The sequence below is a fragment of the Mobula birostris genome, unplaced genomic scaffold, assembly GCF_030028105.1.
Source record: "Mobula birostris isolate sMobBir1 unplaced genomic scaffold, sMobBir1.hap1 scaffold_348, whole genome shotgun sequence".
NCBI lineage: Eukaryota > Metazoa > Chordata > Chondrichthyes > Myliobatiformes > Myliobatidae > Mobula > Mobula birostris.
Genome location: NW_027276549.1, coordinates 147278 through 167050, shown reverse-complemented (window position 1 = coordinate 167050; position 19773 = coordinate 147278). Strand labels below are relative to the sequence as shown.

The 19773-nt window shown below is 40.6% G+C and overlaps 1 protein-coding gene across 1 annotated transcript in view; it reads left to right on the top strand.

Moving 5' to 3' along the window:
• The window catches only part of LOC140193014 (dynein axonemal heavy chain 6-like), a gene marked incomplete at its 3' end in the record, with an annotated part of 382778 nt that overhangs the window by 272587 nt on the left and 90418 nt on the right, over positions 1-19773 (top strand). The window contains exons 40-41 of the mRNA XM_072250467.1: positions 7910-8042; positions 11330-11406. Of these exons, the coding sequence (XP_072106568.1) occupies positions 7910-8042; positions 11330-11406 (210 nt within the window). The remainder of the gene's footprint in view (positions 1-7909; positions 8043-11329; positions 11407-19773) is intronic.

Genomic DNA, 19773 nt, shown 5'->3' with positions numbered 1-19773 from the left:
GCTTCTGATTGTCATTCTGGAGACATGCAGCCCTTTCATCCCCTGTCTCTTCATTTCTTTTGCTGTTTGTCTCTGATCCTGGAGACGTGCATGCCTCCCCTCCTCTGTCGCTTCTTCTCTCATCTTTTTTTGTCCTGACTCTTTGATCCTGTACTCGTGCAGCCCTGGCCTCATCCGATTCTTGTTCTCTCCCTCTCCTTGCCGCTTCCCGACGTTGTTTGGCGTCATCTCTTGACCATAATGTCCCTCTTCTCTTTCCATGTGGCATAATTAGGCTGACCATCTTTTTTACCCTAATGTTGGATAGAAGATACGAAGCAGTAACACCAAAGGATGCTGATTATTCTTGATGATGTGGTTGGCCCTCTCCTAAATGGACGTGATATAGGCACCACTGTCCTTTGACTGCAGCAAAGGGTTTTATGGTTGTCCAAGTATGTCATTACAATAAGATTTAATTATCTCTTATTGATGGGTGGCAGTTAGATCTGTCCCAATCCTGCACATGCTGATGGTCATTAGCAGAATGTGACCCCTCGAAATAGAGCTGCCCTGCCCTTTTGCTCCAGTAAGTGTCACTGCTGAGGCTGGCTGTGCGCATGTGTCAAGCTGTCGCATACCGATTTCCATGATGGCCGATCGGGTCTCGGGTTAAAAGGGAGCCTATTTATTTTGGCGAATGAACAATTTTATACGAATATGTAACCCTGAACTTTGCCTGCATTCTGTAAGTTAGCGCATTTTAATTTGATTTAGCCAAAAAAAGTGCCGCTGTAATGCACCGTTTGCGTGAATTGGAGGTCACAAACAGAAACAGACAGACAGAGCATGAGAGTTTTAGTGGTATATAGGTAAGTCAGACAAATCATGCCATGAGATAACTATTCACATCAATAAAATTATTGAGTAAACTATTTACATAAATATATATGAACTTAACCAGAACGCTAACCAATTTCTCAGTCATCTGAAATCCTTTCATTTCAAGAGCATTTTTGCAGTTGTTACACTAAACTGATTATGTTAATATGAAGGCAGTGGAGCTCTAGACTACCAATAACATAATATGGAAATTGACGGTTAAACCCACAAATACATGTGCCAATCAAGAAATGCCCATTTACACTAATCCCATTTTGTTCTCCTCACAGTACCCCTGCTCCACCCGGGATTCCACCCCTTACCTATACTGTATGGCCAATTTGCAGTGGCCAATCAACACAAAAAAAAACATTTCATTGATGTGTGAGAAAAAAAAACCAGGGCACCTGCCAAAAACCTACATGGTCACAGAAAGAACATTGCAAATTCCACACAATACATGAGGTTATGATTGCACCTGAGTTGTTAAGGTTGTGAGACAGTGGCTCTACTGTTGTACCACTGTCCAGTCCTAGAAACAAGTTTGAGTTTCACCACGGCAACTAGGGGATTTAAATTCAAGTACTTAAATTAATCTGGAATTTTAAAAAAAGCTAACAAAGTTAACCATGAACTGATGTAAAAGTCTATCAGGTTCACTGCTGCCTTCCAGGGAAGGACATCTGCTGCCCTTGCTGGTGTGGTCAAAACGTGACTCTATAACGGGTTGATTTTAACTGTCTCCTCAATTCAGGAGCAATTACAACAATATCCATAGTCCACAATTTGTATATTAAAATTATAATTCTCTCCAAACTAGAATAGAGTCCTACAGCAATAAAGCAATGCAACATGAATACAGGACTTTTGACCTATAGTTGGGAGCCTAATATCAAAGGATATACATCCCAGAGTTCTGAAAGAAGTTGCTAAAGAGGTAGCAGATGCATTAATTATGATCTTTCAAGAATCATTTAATTCTGACATAGTTCTGGAGGACTGGAAAATTGCAAATGTCACTTCACTCTTTCAGGAGGGAGGAAGGCAAAAGAAAGAAAATTATCAGCCATTTAGCCTAACCTCAGTGTTTGGGAAAATGTTGGAGTCTGTTATTAAGGATGAGGTTTTGGGGTCGTCGGAAACTAATGACACAATAAGTCAAAGTCAGCATGGTTTCTGTAAAGGGAAATCTTGCCTGACAAATCTTCGAGGGAGCAACAAAGCAGAGTGGACAAAGGAGAGGCAGTAGATGTCATTTACTTGGATTTTCAGAAGGCATTTGATAAGGTGCCACACTTGAGGCTGCTTAACAAGATAAAATCCCATGGCACCACAGGAGAGATACTGGCATGGATAGAGGAATGACTAACAGGCAGGAGGCAGTGAGTGAGAATAAAGGGGGTCTTTTCTGGTTGGCTGCCAGTCGTTAGTGATGTTTCTTAGCGGTCAGTATAAGGACTGCTACTTTTCATATTGTTTGTCAATGATTTAGATAATCGATTTGTGGGGCAAAGTTTGCAGATGATACAAAGATAGCTGGTGGAGTATGTAGTGCTGAGGAAGCAATGTAACTGCAGAAGGTCTTAGAGAAGTCGGAAGAATGGGTAAAAAAGTGGCAGATGGAATACAGTGTTGGGAAATGTATGATAATACATTATGGTAATAGGAAGAAAAGTGCAGACTGTTATTTAAATAGGGAGAAAATTCAAACATCAGAGCTGCAAAGGACCTTAGAATTCCTCATTCCTCCAAGAGTTTAATTTACGGGTTGAGTCTTTGGTAAAGAAGGCAAATGCAATGTTGGCATTTATTTCAAAGGAAACAGAATATAAAAACAAGGAGATAATGCTGAAGCTTTATAAAGCACTATTTAGGCTGCACTTGGAGCATTGTCAACAATCTTGGCCCCTTTTCTCAGAATGGATGTGTTGTCATTGGAGAGAATCCAGAGGAGGTTCACGACAATGATTCTGGGAATGAAGGGGTTAACATATAAGGAGCATTTGGCAGCTTTGGGCCTGTACTCACTGGAATTTAGAAGGATATATGGGATCTCACTGAAACCTACTGAATGTTGTAATTCTTATACTCAATTCCATAACTGATGAAAGCCAGTATGCAAAATGCCTTTTTCACCACCTGTCTACCTATTTTGCTGTTTTCAACAAACTATACACTTGTTTTCCCAAATCCCCTCCTATTCATAGTATAAGACCTTTACTGGTTTGACTTTCCAAAACACATCTCTTCACACTTGTCTGTTTTGAAAACCATCTGCCATTCCTCAGCCCACTTCCCTAAATAATCAAGATCCCCCTGTAATCTACAATAGCCTTCTTCACTGTCAATAACACCTCTTACTTTCGTGTTATCTGTAAACTCCATGCATTCACATCCATATAATTTATATTAATAGCAAATAACATGGGTTGCAACACTGACCCCTGTGGCACACCACTAGATACTGGCCTCCATTTTAAGAAACTGTATGCTGTGCACTGTTTACATAATCTTTAACACAAACCTCTAGTCACTCTGATTAAGTGCATTTGGCAATCTGCTAAATATTGTAAGTACAAATGTAATAGTCATGAATTTGGTTGCCTTTTAGCACTGCTGTGTTGTGTAGACTTGTTACCAGATTTTCCTCCTCCTCTTCCAATCCCAAAACGATATGTCGCCTCTCTTTTTATCACCTATCAGCCCTTGCTATCAATCCACTCGCTGTCTCATTGGAGAAAATACCTTAGGCACTGCCTCTATTCGACCTCTCCACCTGCTGTCCAGCTACGTTGAGGCTAGAGCTCTCCTGAGTAAACCCACGGTCAAGGTGTTGCCGAAGATTGATCTTCCATTACCCAGACAATAAATGAAAGCACCAGACTCTACTTAGCTTCTTCAACATCACTTCCTTTTGTGGTCAGTGTCCTTGATCTATGGTTCTCTGAACAAAACTGAACTGGAAAATGGAATGGGTGACCTGAATAATACAGGTTATTCTACAAATCTGTTCTCTACAAATTTGTTGTGTTTCAAAATAGAACAATATTGCACAGGAACAGTGCCTTTAGCCCACTGTGTCAATCTCCCATTTACAGTAGTCCCATTTTTAAATTCTTCACACTTTCTTATTAACTCTCCCCAGATTCTACTTCTCAACCCCACATTAGGAGCAATTTATAGTGGCTAGTTAACCTACCGAATCACATCTCTGCGATGTGAAAGTAACCCAGATCACCCAGAGGGACCCATGCACAATGATGTACTTGTGTATTGAAATAGTTAAATTGGTTTATTATTGTCACATGTACTAAGGTAAAGTGAAAAGTTTTATTTTGCATGCTATCCATACAGATCATTTAGTCACGTCAGTGTATTGAGGAGGCCCCATGTGCCACCTAGGCACTAAGGGTTCAGACGACGATGACATGTATTGAGGTAGTATAAAGGAAAAGCAATAACAATGCAGGCTGAAGTGTTACAGTTATGGAAAAAGTGAAATGCAAGTAGACAATAAGTTGCAAGGCCACAACGAGGTAGATTGTGGGTCAAGAGTTCTGCTCAATAGTCTTCTAACAGCAGGATAGAGGTTATCCTTGAATGTAGGGGTATGTGCTTTTAGGCTTTTGTCTCTTCTGCCTGATGGAAGGAAGGGGAAGAGAGAATGTCTGAGGTCTTTGATTTTTTTTCTCTGTTGCCTGCTTTACTGAGACATCACGAACTATAAACAGAGTCCATGAAGAGGAGCCAACCGGGCAGCATGAACGTCGATTTTTCCAACTTCCAGTATTTTTCCCATCCCCCTTCCATCTTCTTCATTTCTACACTCTGGCCTCTTACTTCTTTTCCTCAGCTGCATAGCACCTCCCCCTGGTGCCCCTCCTCCTTCCCTTTCTTGCATGATCTACTTTCCTATCAGATTCGTTGTTGTCCGGCCCTTTGCTTTTTCCACTTATCATCTCTCAGCTTCTTATTTCATCCCCCCCCTTCCTCTACCCACCTGCCTTTGCCTATCACCTACTAGCTTGTCCCCTCCCCCTCCCCCAACCTTCTTATTCAAACTCCTTTCCTTTCTTCTCCAGTTCTGATAAAGGGTCTTGGACTGAAATGTCGACTTTATTCAATTCCAGAGATGCTGCCTGACCTGCTGAGTTCTGCAGGTATTTTGTGTGTGTTTCCATGGAGTGGGTGTTGGTTTCTCTTCCATTGATCTATATCTGTAGAAATAATCTGTGTGGATGGCTTGCAAAACTAAGTCAGACAATGTACCAGAGGGTATTGCTTGTGACTTCCAATCTAAACATCAGTTTACAAGACAATTCAGCTGTCTGACTGGTATCAACATGCACATCTGCAGAATGAGAAACTGACAATGCTTTGTGTCCTTTTGTCAGATTTAATGTTCATTTTAATCATAATAGTTTCATTTAGGCATTTATAAAGGACATTTTTATTAGAGAAGTTTATTATGGGTACTTTCTATAAAGCACAGAAATCTAATCAGTGAGGGTTTGCTTAATAACCCCTTACAACATCAGCAATGTTGAGAAAGGTCTTGTATGTATAGAAGATTTCTTTCTTTGGATTTGGTTGATGTAAATCTCCAGTGGTCGATCAAGCTCCTGTATTTATACATAATTTACATTTTCATTTTAATGCTTTTGACTGGTGAATTCATTTGAAGTAGTGTGATCAAAATAAGTAGTTGCCAAGATTACAACTCGCAATACAATTAGCAGGGTTCCTACAGCAGCAACTGCACAAATGCATATGTAATCAGCGTTGAACAAATTTCATTGGATTAAATCAACTCATCACTCTAATCGATCTGTAGCAATGCTCAGTAGAATTATCTTCCCCATCACTCACTGAAACAAAGGAACCATTTAATCTGTCCTTTTAAAGTTTGGGATCCCAAGACTGAAAACTTCAACTGATTTTTTACTTGGGTGATCACAGGTATCCTTGACTTCTAAATTTAATCAGAACTTAGTGAATGAAGGTCGTGCAATGGGCTTTGTTTGATTGGAAACCTCACAAAACTTTTCAAGAAGGCACAAATGTCTAAGGCAAAGGTAAGATGCTGTAGATATTGGAGAAAACACACAGACAACAATGAGGATTAATCAGCTGAATCTTAACTAATAACTTAAACAACACACTTCAAAGTTGCTGGTGAATGCAGCAGGCCAGGCAGCATCTCTAGGAAGAGGTACAGTCGACGCTTCAGGCCGAAACCCTTCGTCCTGAAACGTCGACTGTACCTCTTCCTAGAGATGCTGCATGGCCTGCTGCGTTCACCAGCAACTTTGATGTGTGTTGCTTGAATTTCCAGCATCTGCAGAATTCCTGTTGTTTGTGTTTTATAATAATTTAAACAGTTTGCAGCAAGGTGGGTCTGTTGCAATCAAACTCATTCAGAATCAGAACTTTTCCATTTTACTTTGATATACAGCAAGAGCAGGTGGTTAATTTACGCCAAGGACGTGACTTGCTGGTCACAGACATGGTCAAAATTTGCTCTTCTCGTAGATAATATTCCCCAATCTCTGGAAACCCGATGGCTGAACATAAGCAAGTAAAAGGCTGAGTCCTTGAAGTAATGAAACTGCAGCACTGTCTGTGAATCAGAGGGAGAAAGGTTCATTGCATCAAAGGTCACAGAAACAGACATTTTGGCCCAGCTGGTCAATGCCAAGTAAGATGACCATGTAAATTAGTAAATTGGTTTATTACTGTCACATGTACCAACATTTCCCTCCCTGTTTCTGCCCACTGCTCCTTTGTGCTGTCCTATACTTTGGTCCTTTGTATCTGATTTTGAAACTACATTGATCCATGCCAAAGTGGAGTTGAAGGCTGTACATTAATGCTCTGCCCTTGGGGGCAATGAGGCTTTGGGGAGTTGCTTCTTCCTGCATGCTACAACTTGCGATAATGCTTTACCTCAGTCCTTTCTCAAAATAGAGCCTCTAATTATGCATCCGACAGAATTGAGAAGGTGCAGGGGGAATTCAAAATGGTATGCAAATGTCTGTTTAGACAAGCACTAAAAGCCACTTATCTCAAGCATTATACACTCAACATCTCTCGCTGGATTTGCATAATGATCAACGACCTGTCCCAGTACTGAAATTGGCAACACAGTAGGTGGGAGAAGTGTCACATAGTTGCACCTGCACCCACTGTCTGCAAAACTGCTTTCTAGCATAAAATGTTTAAATGCTGGCAGAGGCACCAGAGACTCAACTGTAAACACCTCAGTTGTCTTTGAGAATGATCTCTACAGTGGTGGCAGTGGAAGGAGGAGATTTGATAGGGTTAAGGTAAAAAAAATACCCTGCTCCCAAAAATGTCAGATCCTTCAGCCACAGTCAGAGACTCACCCCCTGTGCACCCTGTCCTCAAGGAGGATATGGTGTGACCTCCTCAAAGCCTGTGCAATTGCACAGGTCAGGAAGGGGATGCAGCCGTCCTTGCTGAGATTTGCCTTGAGCAGTTGCATAATACTGGACTAGATTCTGAAGGCTAATCAACTGTTACCCCAGACATCTCTCCCTTCGCCATAGCAATATCGTAGTTTAGCAGTTACATTCCAGAGATGCAGCTAATAACTGGAAGACATGAGTGTCAATACCACCATGATGGCTGAGAAGGAACTCAGTGATTCAGAATTGATATCAATAATAGTGTTTCTGAAACACTAAGATTAACATTACAAACCCCTCTGGTTCATTGCTATAGTGGAGGAACAAGGATTCACTATCCTGCCTGGTCTAACCACAATATGAAGACAGACTCACAGCAACATGGTTGACTGGTAACTACCTTGATGGAGGACCAAGCAATTTGTGGAGGGTTAATAAATCCCTACCATGCCAATGATCCCTATGCCCCAACATTGTAAAATCATTCGGTAAACGGTCACACAGATGAGGATTGCACTCTCTGCCCACCACACTGGAGGGTGAGGTGTCTGTGTACTGATTGGTAAAATGGGTGGAACATTACTGAAGCTTGACCTCAGCTTTGTCCTTACCTTCTCCAGGTGAATCAGGCAATGGAAAATCCGCACTTATTCGGGAAATGCTTTCAACGCTTGAGAAATCAGAAGGCTCATTGATCCAGTCAGAGACTATCCTGGGCAATGTCTTCCTTTACAATGAGATGAAACATGAAAGGTGAATACTTCCATGGTTAGAAAGAGGAAATGGGTGAGCTGATTGATCTATGGGTCAGTTTCTGGCAATGAATTTAATCAAATTGCTATTACAAAAACTGCTGATAGAATTCTTCAACATGGTAAAGATTCCTAAATATACAACAGTACTGCACAGTATCAAGCCCTTCAGCCCTTGATGCACTTGCCAACCATAATGCCAATTTAAGCTGCACACCTGCCTGCAAATGATATATATCCCTCCATTCCCCATCTATTCAGTGCTGATCAAAAATCTTAAATGTTGCTGTTGTATCTCCTGCTACCACCTCCTCTGGCAGTTCCAGGCACCTACCACTCTCTTTTTAAAAAAAAGACTTGCCTCATAAAACTGCTCACAACACTCCAAGCAAGGCCTCACCGGTGCTTTATAAAGTCTCAACATTACATCCTTGCTTTTATATTCTAGTCCTCTGGAAATGAATGCTAACATTGCATTTTCCTTCATCACCACAGACTCAACCAGCAAATTAACCTTTAGGGAATCCTGCATGAGAACTTCCAAGTATCTACTTAAGTCCTTCTGTAGCCCCTCTACTTCCTCAGAACTACCTGCTCCTATAAACATATCTTACGCATCTGGTTTCACTTCCGAAAATTTTTCGATCTTAATCAATCTGGGCTAGCGATTCCTATTTTAGGCAATATATTCTTTCCCCCTTCCTCTACGGACCGTGCCTTTCAAATTTGGAAGACCAATGGTATATCACGGTTTTTGGATTTATTTTCAGACGGCTCCCTTATGTCTTTTGAACAGTTATCTAACAAATATAAATTACCAAGAATACATTTTTTTAGATATCTGCAAGTTAGAAATTTCCTAAGTACCATACTTTCTTCCTTTCCGGCGTTACCCCCTACAAATATTTTAGATACTATAATTAACCTTAACCCGTGTCAGAAAGGTGTAACGGCTATTATTTATAATACTATCATGAAACTTAGGAAAGCTCCAGTGGATAAGATTAGGTCCGACTGGGAAAAGGAATTGGGCTTTACTTTTTTGGCGGATGACTGGGCGCATATTTTACAACTAGTCAATACTTCCTCTATCTGTTCCAAACATTCCCTAATCCAATTTAAAGTTGTTCATAGAGCACATATGTCTAAAGATAAATTAGCTCGTCTTTACTCTCATATTAACCCTCTTTGTGATAGATGTCATGGGGAGATAGTTTCCTTAACTCACATGTTTTGGTCCTGTCCTACTCTGGAAACATTTTGGAAAGACATTTTTAATATTATCTCAAACGTATTGAATATAGATATTTCTCCCCATCCTATTACTGCTATCTTTGGATTACCTAAAACCTCCAGTAATCTTTCCCCTTCAGCCCGTAGGATGATTGCATTCCTTACTTTAATGGCGAAAAGATGTATTTTACAACATTGGAAGGAGATTAATGCCCCAACTACGTTTTTTTGGTTTTCTCAAATGATACTATGTTTAAATTTGGAAAAAATCAGAAGTAATCTTTATGATACTTCAGTTAAATTTGAACAGACCTGGAGATCCTTTATTCAACATTTTCATTTAATGTAACTTTTTTTTCTCTTTGACCATATTTACATTCCCTTCTTGGTTTTTAACTGTTATTAATGGAGGTTGGGTTTGAGGACGTGATTGTTTAAGCTGTTTAAGTCTACTTGGTACCTAGTTAGCCCATTGCTTTGCTTTGCTTTTTAGGTTTGTTGCACGGTGGGTTTTTGGGGGTTTTTTCTTCTCTTTATTGATATATATGGAAAATTAGTATACTACTATATTACTCCATTATTTTATAACTAAACTGCACTGTTTGTATTGTTTTTCTATGTATTAATATCTCTTGTAAAATTATATCGCAACAGTGTATTAGTTTCTGTATGTTTTACCTTTTGTGTACTAATTCAATAAAAAGATTTAAAAAGAAAGAAAGAACTGCCTGCTCCTCCACCTATCCTCACATCATCTGCAAACCTTGCAACAAAGCCATCAATTCCTTCATCTAAATCATTGACATATAATGTAAAAAAGAATTGGTCCCAACACAGGCCCTTGTGGAACACCACCGGTCACTTGCAGCCAGCCAGAAAAGGCTCTCTTTATTCCCACCATTTGGCTCCTGCCAATCAGCCACTGCTTTATCCCTGCTAGCATCTTTCCTGTGATACCATGGGCTCATAGCTTGTTAAGCAGCCTCATGAGTGGCACCTTGTCAAAGGCCCTAAAATCAAAGTATACAACATCAACCGATTCTCCTTTGTCTATCCTGCTTAATATTTCTTCAAAGAATTCCAACAATTTGTCAGGCAAGATTTTCCCTTAAGGAAACTGTGCTGATAACAGCCTATTTTATCACGTGACTCCAAGTACTCTGAGACCTCGTCCTTAATGATCAACTCCAACATCTTCCCAACCACTGAGGTCAAACGAGCTGGCCTATAGTTTCCTTTCTGCTGCTTCTGCCCCTTCTTGAAGTATGGAGTGACATCTGCAATTTTCTAATCCTCTGGAACCATTTCAGAATCTAGGGATTCTTGAAAAATCATAACTAATGCCTCCATGATCTCTTCAGCCACCTCTTTCAGAATTCTGGGGTATACACCATTGGTCCAGGTGACTTACCTACCTTCAGACCTTTCAGTTTCCCAAGAACCAACTCCTCTCTCATGCCTCTATAATTCCCTTTCCTACCCAGAATAGCTGGTCCTCCAGTGGGCTCAACCATGAACTTCTCTAAAAAGCCATCTCATAGGCACTCTAGAAATTCCCCCCTTGTAATCCAGCACCAACCTGATTTTCCCATATACCTGCATTTTGAAATCACGCATGACTTTTGGCAAGCACTTTCTATCTCCCTTGGTAATTTGTAGGCCATATCTTTATTACTGTATGGGACTTCTGTATACCGATCCCTTCAGGGTCTTTCTACCCTTGCAGTTACTTAGCTCTATCTACAATGATTCAACACCATCCAACCCTATGATTCTATGTGTTAGATAAGTATTTGAAAGGTCAAGGAATTGAGGGGTATAAGAAACTGGCAAAAAGGACGAGTATGTTCCAACATAGATCAGCCATGATCATATTGAATGATAGGACAGGCTTGAACAGCTGAGTGGCCTACTGCTGCTCCTATTTTCTTGCATTCCTCTATGCTCTAAAGGAATGCAAATTACTCTAGATGTGTGTGTGTTCCTTTTCATATTTACAGGGAGGGAGAAGGTCAGGTTTAGTAATGACTGCTTTCTGTGTGCTTCATTCCACAGCCTGGTGTCTGGCCTCACCCAGATGTTTGAGGGCTTCAACAGGAAAATAGACAAGAGTACTGCCTGCATTGATGGAGGTATGAAACTTCCATGGAAGTAGAAGCATAGAAACATAGAAAATAGGTGCAGGAGTAGGCCATTCGGCCCTTCCAGCCTGCACCACCATTCAGCACGATCATGGCTGATCATCCAACTCAGAACCCTGTACCTGCCTTCTCTCTGTACCCCCCGATCCCTTTAGCCACAAGGGCCATATCTAACTCCCACTTAAATATAGCCAATGAACTGGCCTCAACTGTTTCCTGTGGCAGAGAATTCCACAGATTCACCACTCTCTGTGTGAAGAAGTTTTTCCTCATCTCGGCCCTAAAAGGCTTCTCTTTTATCCTCAAACTGTGACCCCTCGTTCTGGACTTCCCCAACATCGGGAACAATCTTCCTACATCTAGCCTGTCCAATCCCTTTAGAATTTTACACGTTTCAATAAGATCCCCCCTCAATCTTCTAAATTCCAGAGAGTATAAGCCTAGCCGATCCAGTCTTTCATCATATGAAAGTCCTGCCATCCCAGGAATCAATCTGGTGAACCTTCTTTGTACTCCCTCTATGGCAAGAATGTCTTTCCTCAGATTAGGGGACCAAAACTGCACACAATACTCTAGGTGTGGTCTCACCAAGGCCTTGTACAACTGCAGTAGTACCTCCCTGCTCCTGTACTCGAATCCTCTTGCTATGAATGCCAGCATACCATTCGCCTTTTTCACCGCCTGCTATACCTGCATGCTCACTTTCAATGACTGGTGCACAATGACACCTAGGTCTCGTTGCACCTCCCCTTTTCCTAATCGGCCACCATTCAGATAATAATCTGTTTTCCTGTTCTTGCCACCAAAGTTGATAACCTCACATTTATCCACATTAAATTGCATCTGCCATGAATTTGCCCACTCACCTAACCTATCCAAGTCACCCTGCATCCTCTTAGCATCCTCCTCACAGCTAACACTGCCGCCCAGCTTTGTGTCATCTGCAAACTTGGAGATGCTGCATTTAATTCCCTCGTCTAAGTCATTAATATATATTGTAAACAACTGGCGTCCCAGCACTGAGCCTTGCGGTACCCCACTAGTCACCGCCTGCCGTTCTGAAAAGGTCCCGTTTATTCCCACTCTTTGCTTCCTGTCTGCCAACCAATTCTCTATCCACATCAATACCATACCCCCAATACCGTGTGCTTTAAGTTTGCACACTAACCTCCTGTGTGGGACCTTGTCAAAAGCCTTTTGAAAATCCAAATATACCACATCCACTGGTTCTCTCCTATCAACTTTACTAGTTACATCCTCAAAAAACTCTGAGATTCGTCAGATATGATTTGCCTTTCGTAAATCCATGCTGTCTTCGTCTGATGATTTCATCGCTTTCCAAATGTGCTGTTATCACATCTTTGATAACTGACTCTAGCATTTTCCCCACCACCGATGTCAGGCGTACCGGTCTATAATTCCCTGGTTTCTCTCTCCTTCCTTTTTTAAAAAGCGGGGTTACATTAGCCACCCTCCAATCCTCAGGAACTAATCCAGAATCTAAAGAGTTTTGAAAAACTATCACTAATGCATCCACTATTTCTTGTGCTACTTCCTTAAGCACTCTGGGATGCAGACCATCTGGCCCAGGGGATTTATCTGCCTTCAATCCCTTCAATTTACCTAATACCACTTCCCTACTAACATGTATTTCCCTCAATTCCTCCATCTCACTAGACCCTCGGTCCCCTACTATTTCCAGAAGATTATTTATATCCTCCTTAGTGAAGTCAGAACCAAAGTAGTTATTCAATTGGTCTGCCATGTCCTTGTTCCCCATGATCAATTCACCTGTTTCTGACTGTAAGGGACCTACATTTGTCTTAACCAATCGTTTTCTTTTCACATATCTATAAAAGCTTTTACAGTCAGGTTTTATGTTCCCTGCCAGCTTTCTCTCATAATCTTTTTTCCCTTTCCTAATTAAGCCCTTTGTCCTCCTCTGCTGGACTCTGAATTTCTCCCAGTCCTCAGGTGTGCCGCTTTTTCTGGCTAATTTGTATGTTTCTTCTTTGGAATTGATACTATCCCTAATTTCCCTTGTACAAGTGTAGTGAGTGATCAAGGAAACAAACTGCAACTGTCATTGTTCTCAGAATGTTACCGAGTAGTTTCACTGAATCATGGTTCCCTCTGTCCATCTCACCCTCCATCAGCAGGTCGGCCGTGAATTGTATTGATCTTGATTGTTTTGTTTTCCATAATCCTTCAACAAGAGTTTGCAACAAGTTGTAAATGTCAACTGATGAAATATTATGGACTGTTCTTCACCAGTGTTGTGCTGCCAAAAGTTCCTCTTTATCACTTGGTAGCTGAAACCATTTTAATCCAAATCATTATCTCTTGCATCGCAAAGTGGTGCAGGGCAACATAGGTTTCTGCTGAGCAATTCAAAAGGCATCACTTCACTTAAACATTTAAGGTCCCAGCCATGGAGTAAAGAGAATTATGAGAATTGTAAGAAGGGTAAGATGTTTCATTGGAGGCCAGTGGGGATAAATCCATAACATAAATCACTACAGGTCTGGGTGGCAGGGAGCAGAATGCCTGTAGATTGTTAGTAACTGTTACTCCAGATTCTAGCATCTGCAACCCCTTGTCCCTCACATATGAGAAGTACTCTGGCCCTTCGAACCTGCTCCCCATTTATCCAGATCATGGTTGACTTTCCACCTCCATGTCATTTTCCTGCATTGCCCCCATCTTCCTTCCATTGCCTTAGTCAGGGGATACCTGTCAATCAACGACAGAGCCACCTCAGCTTTTGGAGTAGAAATTTCGGAGGTTTCAAAATGAAGGGATGTAGGATGCTGAATGGTAATAGTGGTGTATAAAATTATGAGGTGCATAGTTAGGGTGAATGCATTCAGTCGTTTTCTCAGAGTTGGGGAATCAAAAATTAGAGGGAGTAGGTTTAAGATGAGAAGAACAAGATTTAATAAAACTTGAGGGGCAACTTCTTTGCACATAGTGTGGTCAGTATATGGAATGAGCTGCCAGAAGAACTGTTTGAGGCAGGTACAATTACAACTTATAAAATACAATTAGCCAAGTAAGTGGATAGGAAAGTTTTAGAAAGTTATAGGACTAGCTTGGTTGGGCATTTTGATCAGCATGGACAAATTGGGCTGACGATCCTGTTTCTGTGCTGTATGACCCCATGACATTGGAACATTGTCTCCTAGAATTTATAATCCTCGAAAATGCATATCTTTTGGTATTATTAAGATTATCTGGTGAATTAATGGTCCAAAAACAGTTCCCTGGTAGCACACTTCGAGGTCAAGCAATATCTGTCCTACATTGCACACTACGAGGTCGAGCAATATCTATATAAAAAAAGGTAAAGAAAAGAAAAGGAATGGAAAATAAAGAAACTATGCCAGAACAGGGTTTTGACCCAAAACATCAATGATTCCTTTCCTCCCACAGATGCCTCCGACCTACTGAGTTCTTCCAGCTAGTTGTTTATTGCTCCAGATTCCAGCGTCTGCTGTCTCTTCTGTTGGACTTCATTCCTCATTTCCTTTGATGTTTCAATGGAACCAATGGGCCTGTTTCCATGCTATTTGACTAAATGAATCTATACTGATAGGAAAACTTTAGTAGGATATGGGCAAAACACAAGCAAATAGGATTAGTTTAGATGGGCTCCTGGCTGTCATGGGAAAGTTGGACATTCTCATTACTGGCCCGAGAAGTTGCTGCAGAATTCCTTGTCTTTAATACATGAATCTCTTACAGTTTTAGTCACTCCTTGTGAATTGGATGGATTAAGTTTTGCCTCAAGAATACATAATTTCTATATCCAGATGAACAATCTCAAAAGCCTATGATTCAGTCCCTTTGCTTTCAGTCTTGAGAAAACTAGAGTCTGTCCACTCTTACTCCAGTTATTTTCAAACTGAGCACACATCCTGGGATGGAGATCATAATTTATGATAAGCATGCTGAAAAGTTCACTTTGCTCTCTGAAACAAGCTATAGTGTTTAATGAGTGAACACTCAATGACACTCCCCATTTTTTTCTCTCCTACATCTTTCCCTCATTCCCACCTGATATTAAATCCTGATTTTTCAAACCCTGTTATCCTTCACAGAGTCAAGAAAAGCACAGCACAGAAACAGGCCCTTTGTCCCATTCAGTCTGTGCCAAATCATTTGGACTGCCTACTCCCATTGATCTGTACCAGGGCCATGGCTCTCCATACCTCTACCAACCATGTACCTATCCAAACTTCTCTTAAATGTTGAAGTCGAACTTGCATGCACCATTCCACTCTCAGGACTCTCTTGGTGAAGTTGTTACTCCTCATGTTCTCCTTAGCCTTTTCACCTTTCATCCTTAACCCATGACCTCTAGTTGTAGTTCCACTCAACCTCAGTTAAAAAAGCCTGCTTATATTTACCCTATCTATACCCCTCATAATATTGGATACCTCTATCAAATCTCCCCTCAGTCTTTGGCATTCCAAGGAATAAAGTTCTAAACTATTTAATCTTTCCTTGTAACTCAGGTCCTCCAGAACCAGTAAAATCCTTGTAAATTTTCTATGTACTCTTTCACCCTTACTTACATCTTTCCCATAGGTAGGTGATCACAACTGCATACGATCCTCCTAATTAGGCCTCACCAATGCTTTATACAACTTCAACATAATATCCCATCTCCTGTACTCATTACTTTGATTTATGCATTCACTGCACCCATTCACAGTATGGTAAACGTAGATTATAACAGCAAGCACACTAGAGGAGTATTTCAGTTGATTGTAAAAGGGTTTATCATTTCCTGAGGCCTCAGTAGGTGATTTAACAATGTAACTCTCATTTCTGTGCACTATCTCGAAGCTGTGCAATAAACATCCACCCTAGCCCAGCTCTCGATCATTATTTTAGTGTACAGCACTGCACATAAACACCTTTCAGCAATTAAACAAGCATTGCGTCTGAGCATTGCTCTGTCAGCTACACATTTTATTAGGTTCACCTGCACACCTGCTCATTAATGCAAAAATCTAATCAGCCAATCACATGGCAGCAACTCAATGCGTAAAAGCATGCAGACATGGTCAAGAAGTTCAGATGTTGTTCAGACCAAACTTCAGAATGGGAAAGAAATGTGATCTGAATAACCTTGACCATGGAATACCAGTCAGAGTGGTTTGAGTATCTCAGATACTGCTGATTTCCTGGGATTTTTACAATAGAGTTTATAGAGAATGGTGTGAAAAACAAAAAAAAAAGTTCCAGTGAGCAGTTCTGTGGGCAAAAACACCTTGCTAATGAGATCTCTGAAAGCACAACATGTCAAACCTTGAAATGGATGGACTACAGCAAAAGAAGACCTCAAACATACACTCAGTGGACACTTTACTAGGTACAGAAGATACCTAATAAGTGGCCACTGAGTGTGGAGCTCAGAATAATTTTTATAGCCTACTTCAATTTGCACTGAGCCTCTAGGTTCTGGAGACTGGTGTGTTTTGATCACTTCTGAGCTATCAAATAATTGATTTAAGAATCAAGTGAATGATGTTAGGTCTTGAGGTGTTGCTGGCAAAGTTACCATGTAGAGTAATGTTCAATCCTTTACCAACATCATCACTCATCCATCTCTACCATCTGTTACTTTAACCCATAACTCAGATCCTGATTTAGAATTGGATTGTCATCCATCAATTTTTATATACAACTGTTGGTTAAAAAATAGACAAAACTGAAAGTGGAGAAATGCACTTTCTGGAAGTTAACCACTATGCGGCCATTCAACAAATCGCCACTTGGTACTGGTTCGCTTGGTTTGGGGCGAGGCTCGAGGCTTGAGGTTTTGTAGCTCCTCCTGGGCAGGGCACGGATCTCCACCCGATGGAGTCAAGGGACAGGAAGGGACCGAACCCACCGCAGGGTAACGGCAATACGGCTTGGCTTACCCGACGGAGGCAAGGGACAGGAAGGGAGCTAAGTACAGCATGGCTCCAAGACAAGACTTCAGGTGAGGCGAGAGTTACCAGCAAGACAAGGCAAGGCTTCAGGCAATGCAAGGTGAGGCAAGAACTTCAGGCGAGGCGAGAGTTACCGGCAAGACAAGGCAAGGCTTCAGGCAATGCAAGGCGAGACAAGAACTTCAGGCAAGGCAAGAAAGCAGAAGGCAGGGGAAGGGATACTAGGAGTAAGGACAAGAACAATCCAGCAGCCACGCCCTGGTTTCTGAAGGTATTTATGCAGCCAGCCCCAACGAGAACCAGCTGCCTTAATTAGTGCTTAACAGGAGCAGAAACTGGGTAGACAGGAAAACCTGGAGCAAAGGTCAATGGACCGGACCATGAACTGGAATGCGAACTTCATGGACCGGACCATGACACTAGCGGATTATGATCGGTATAAACTGTGAGTCGTTTATGAGTAGTACTAACATACACTTCAAAATGTTGTAAAGCCAAAACAAGAGATAATAATTCCTTTTCTATTGTTGAATAATTTCTTTGATGAGCATTAAATTTCTTAAAAAAAATAAGCTACCGGACGATCAACTTCATCACCATCATCTCTTTGAAGTAACACTGCTCCTGCAGCTTCATCACTAGCATCTACAGCTAACAAAAACAGCTTTTCAAAGTCAGGAGATTTGAGTACAGGTTGACTACATATTATAGTTTTCAATTTATCAAAGGCTTCCTGACAAGACTCTGTCCAAATGAACTTCTCATTTTTCTTCAAGAGATTAGTTAATGGAAGAGCAATACTCGCAAAATTCTTACAAAATTTTCTGTAATATCCTACCATACCCAAGAATCTTCTGAGAGTTTTCTTACTAGTTGGAGTGGGTACTTCTAAGATTGCCTGAACTTTTGCTTGAACAGGAGCTGATTTTCCTTGACCCACAACATAACCAAGGTAAGTCACTGTGGCATGACCAAATTCACTTTTAGCTAAGTTAATAGTTAAGTTTGCTTTTGAAAGTCTCTCAAATAGTTTCTCCACCGCAGTAATATGTGCTTTCCACGTATTATTTCCTGTAACTAAATCATCAATATAGGCATCTGTATCTTTTAATTCATGAATCACACTATTAATCATCCTCTGAAAAGTACCTGGTGCAATTCTCTATCCCAAATGGAAGAACATTATATTCATATAACCCAGATGGGGTTACAAATGCAGAAATCTCTCTACCTCTATCCGTCAATGGAACACACCAATAACCTTTTAACAAATCAATATTTGTAAGGAATTTGTCTTGTCCAACTTTATCCACACAATCATCTACCCTAGGGATTGGATATGCGTCAGTTTTCGTCACAGCATTCACCTTCCTGTAATCCGTACAAAACCTAATACTATTGTCTGGCTTAGGCACCATAACACACGGTGAACTCCAATTGGAATTAGAATATCTAATAATATCATTCTCTAACATATACTTAATTTCTTGTTCGGCAAGTTCACATTTTTCCCTGTTCATTCGATACGGATGTTGTTTTATGGATTTTGCATCTCCAACATCTACATCATGCGTAGCTACAGTGGTCCTTCTAGGAATGTCTGGAAATAAATCTCTATATAAAAAAATTAACTGTTTCATCTGCTCTCTCTGCTCTGGCTGTAAATCAGCTAATTTTTCATCAATATTTTTTAGAATTTTTGAACTTGGTAACCTGGCTGAAATAATGTTGGGTTTAAAATGAGTTTCAGATGAATCATCCATTAAGTTTTTATAAAGATCAGACTCATTATTGACCACAACAGTCATAGTAGCAGCTTCTCTCTCATAATACGATTTTATCATATTTATATGACACAGCTGTATTGGCTTTCTTCGATCTGGGGTTTTTATCACGTAATCCACATCATTTACCTTAGATTTAGTCTCATAAGGACCATGAAATTTAGCTTGTAATGGATTTGTTTGCACTGGGAAAAGAACCAACATCTTATCTCCAGGCTTAAATAACCTCATCCTAGCTTCCTTATCATACCACGTCTTCATCTTCTCTTGAGCCAATTTTAAATTTTCCTTTGCCAAGCTACAAACTTTATATAATCTTTCTTTAAATTTTAAAACATAATCTAGCAAATTAGTGTGTACTTCTTTATTAATCCACTATTCCTTCAACAAGGCCAAAGGTCCTCGAACTCTATGCCCAAACACAAGTTCAAAAGGACTAAAACCTAATGATTCCTGTACTGGCTCCTTTACTGCAAAAAGTAGTAAATGTACACCTTCATCCCAGTCCTTTTCATTTTCCACACAATATGTCCTAATCATAGTTTTTAATGTAGAATGGAATCTCTCCAAGGCTTCTTGCAATTCTGGATGATAGGCTGTTGAAATAATCTGTTTTGCGCCCAGTTTAT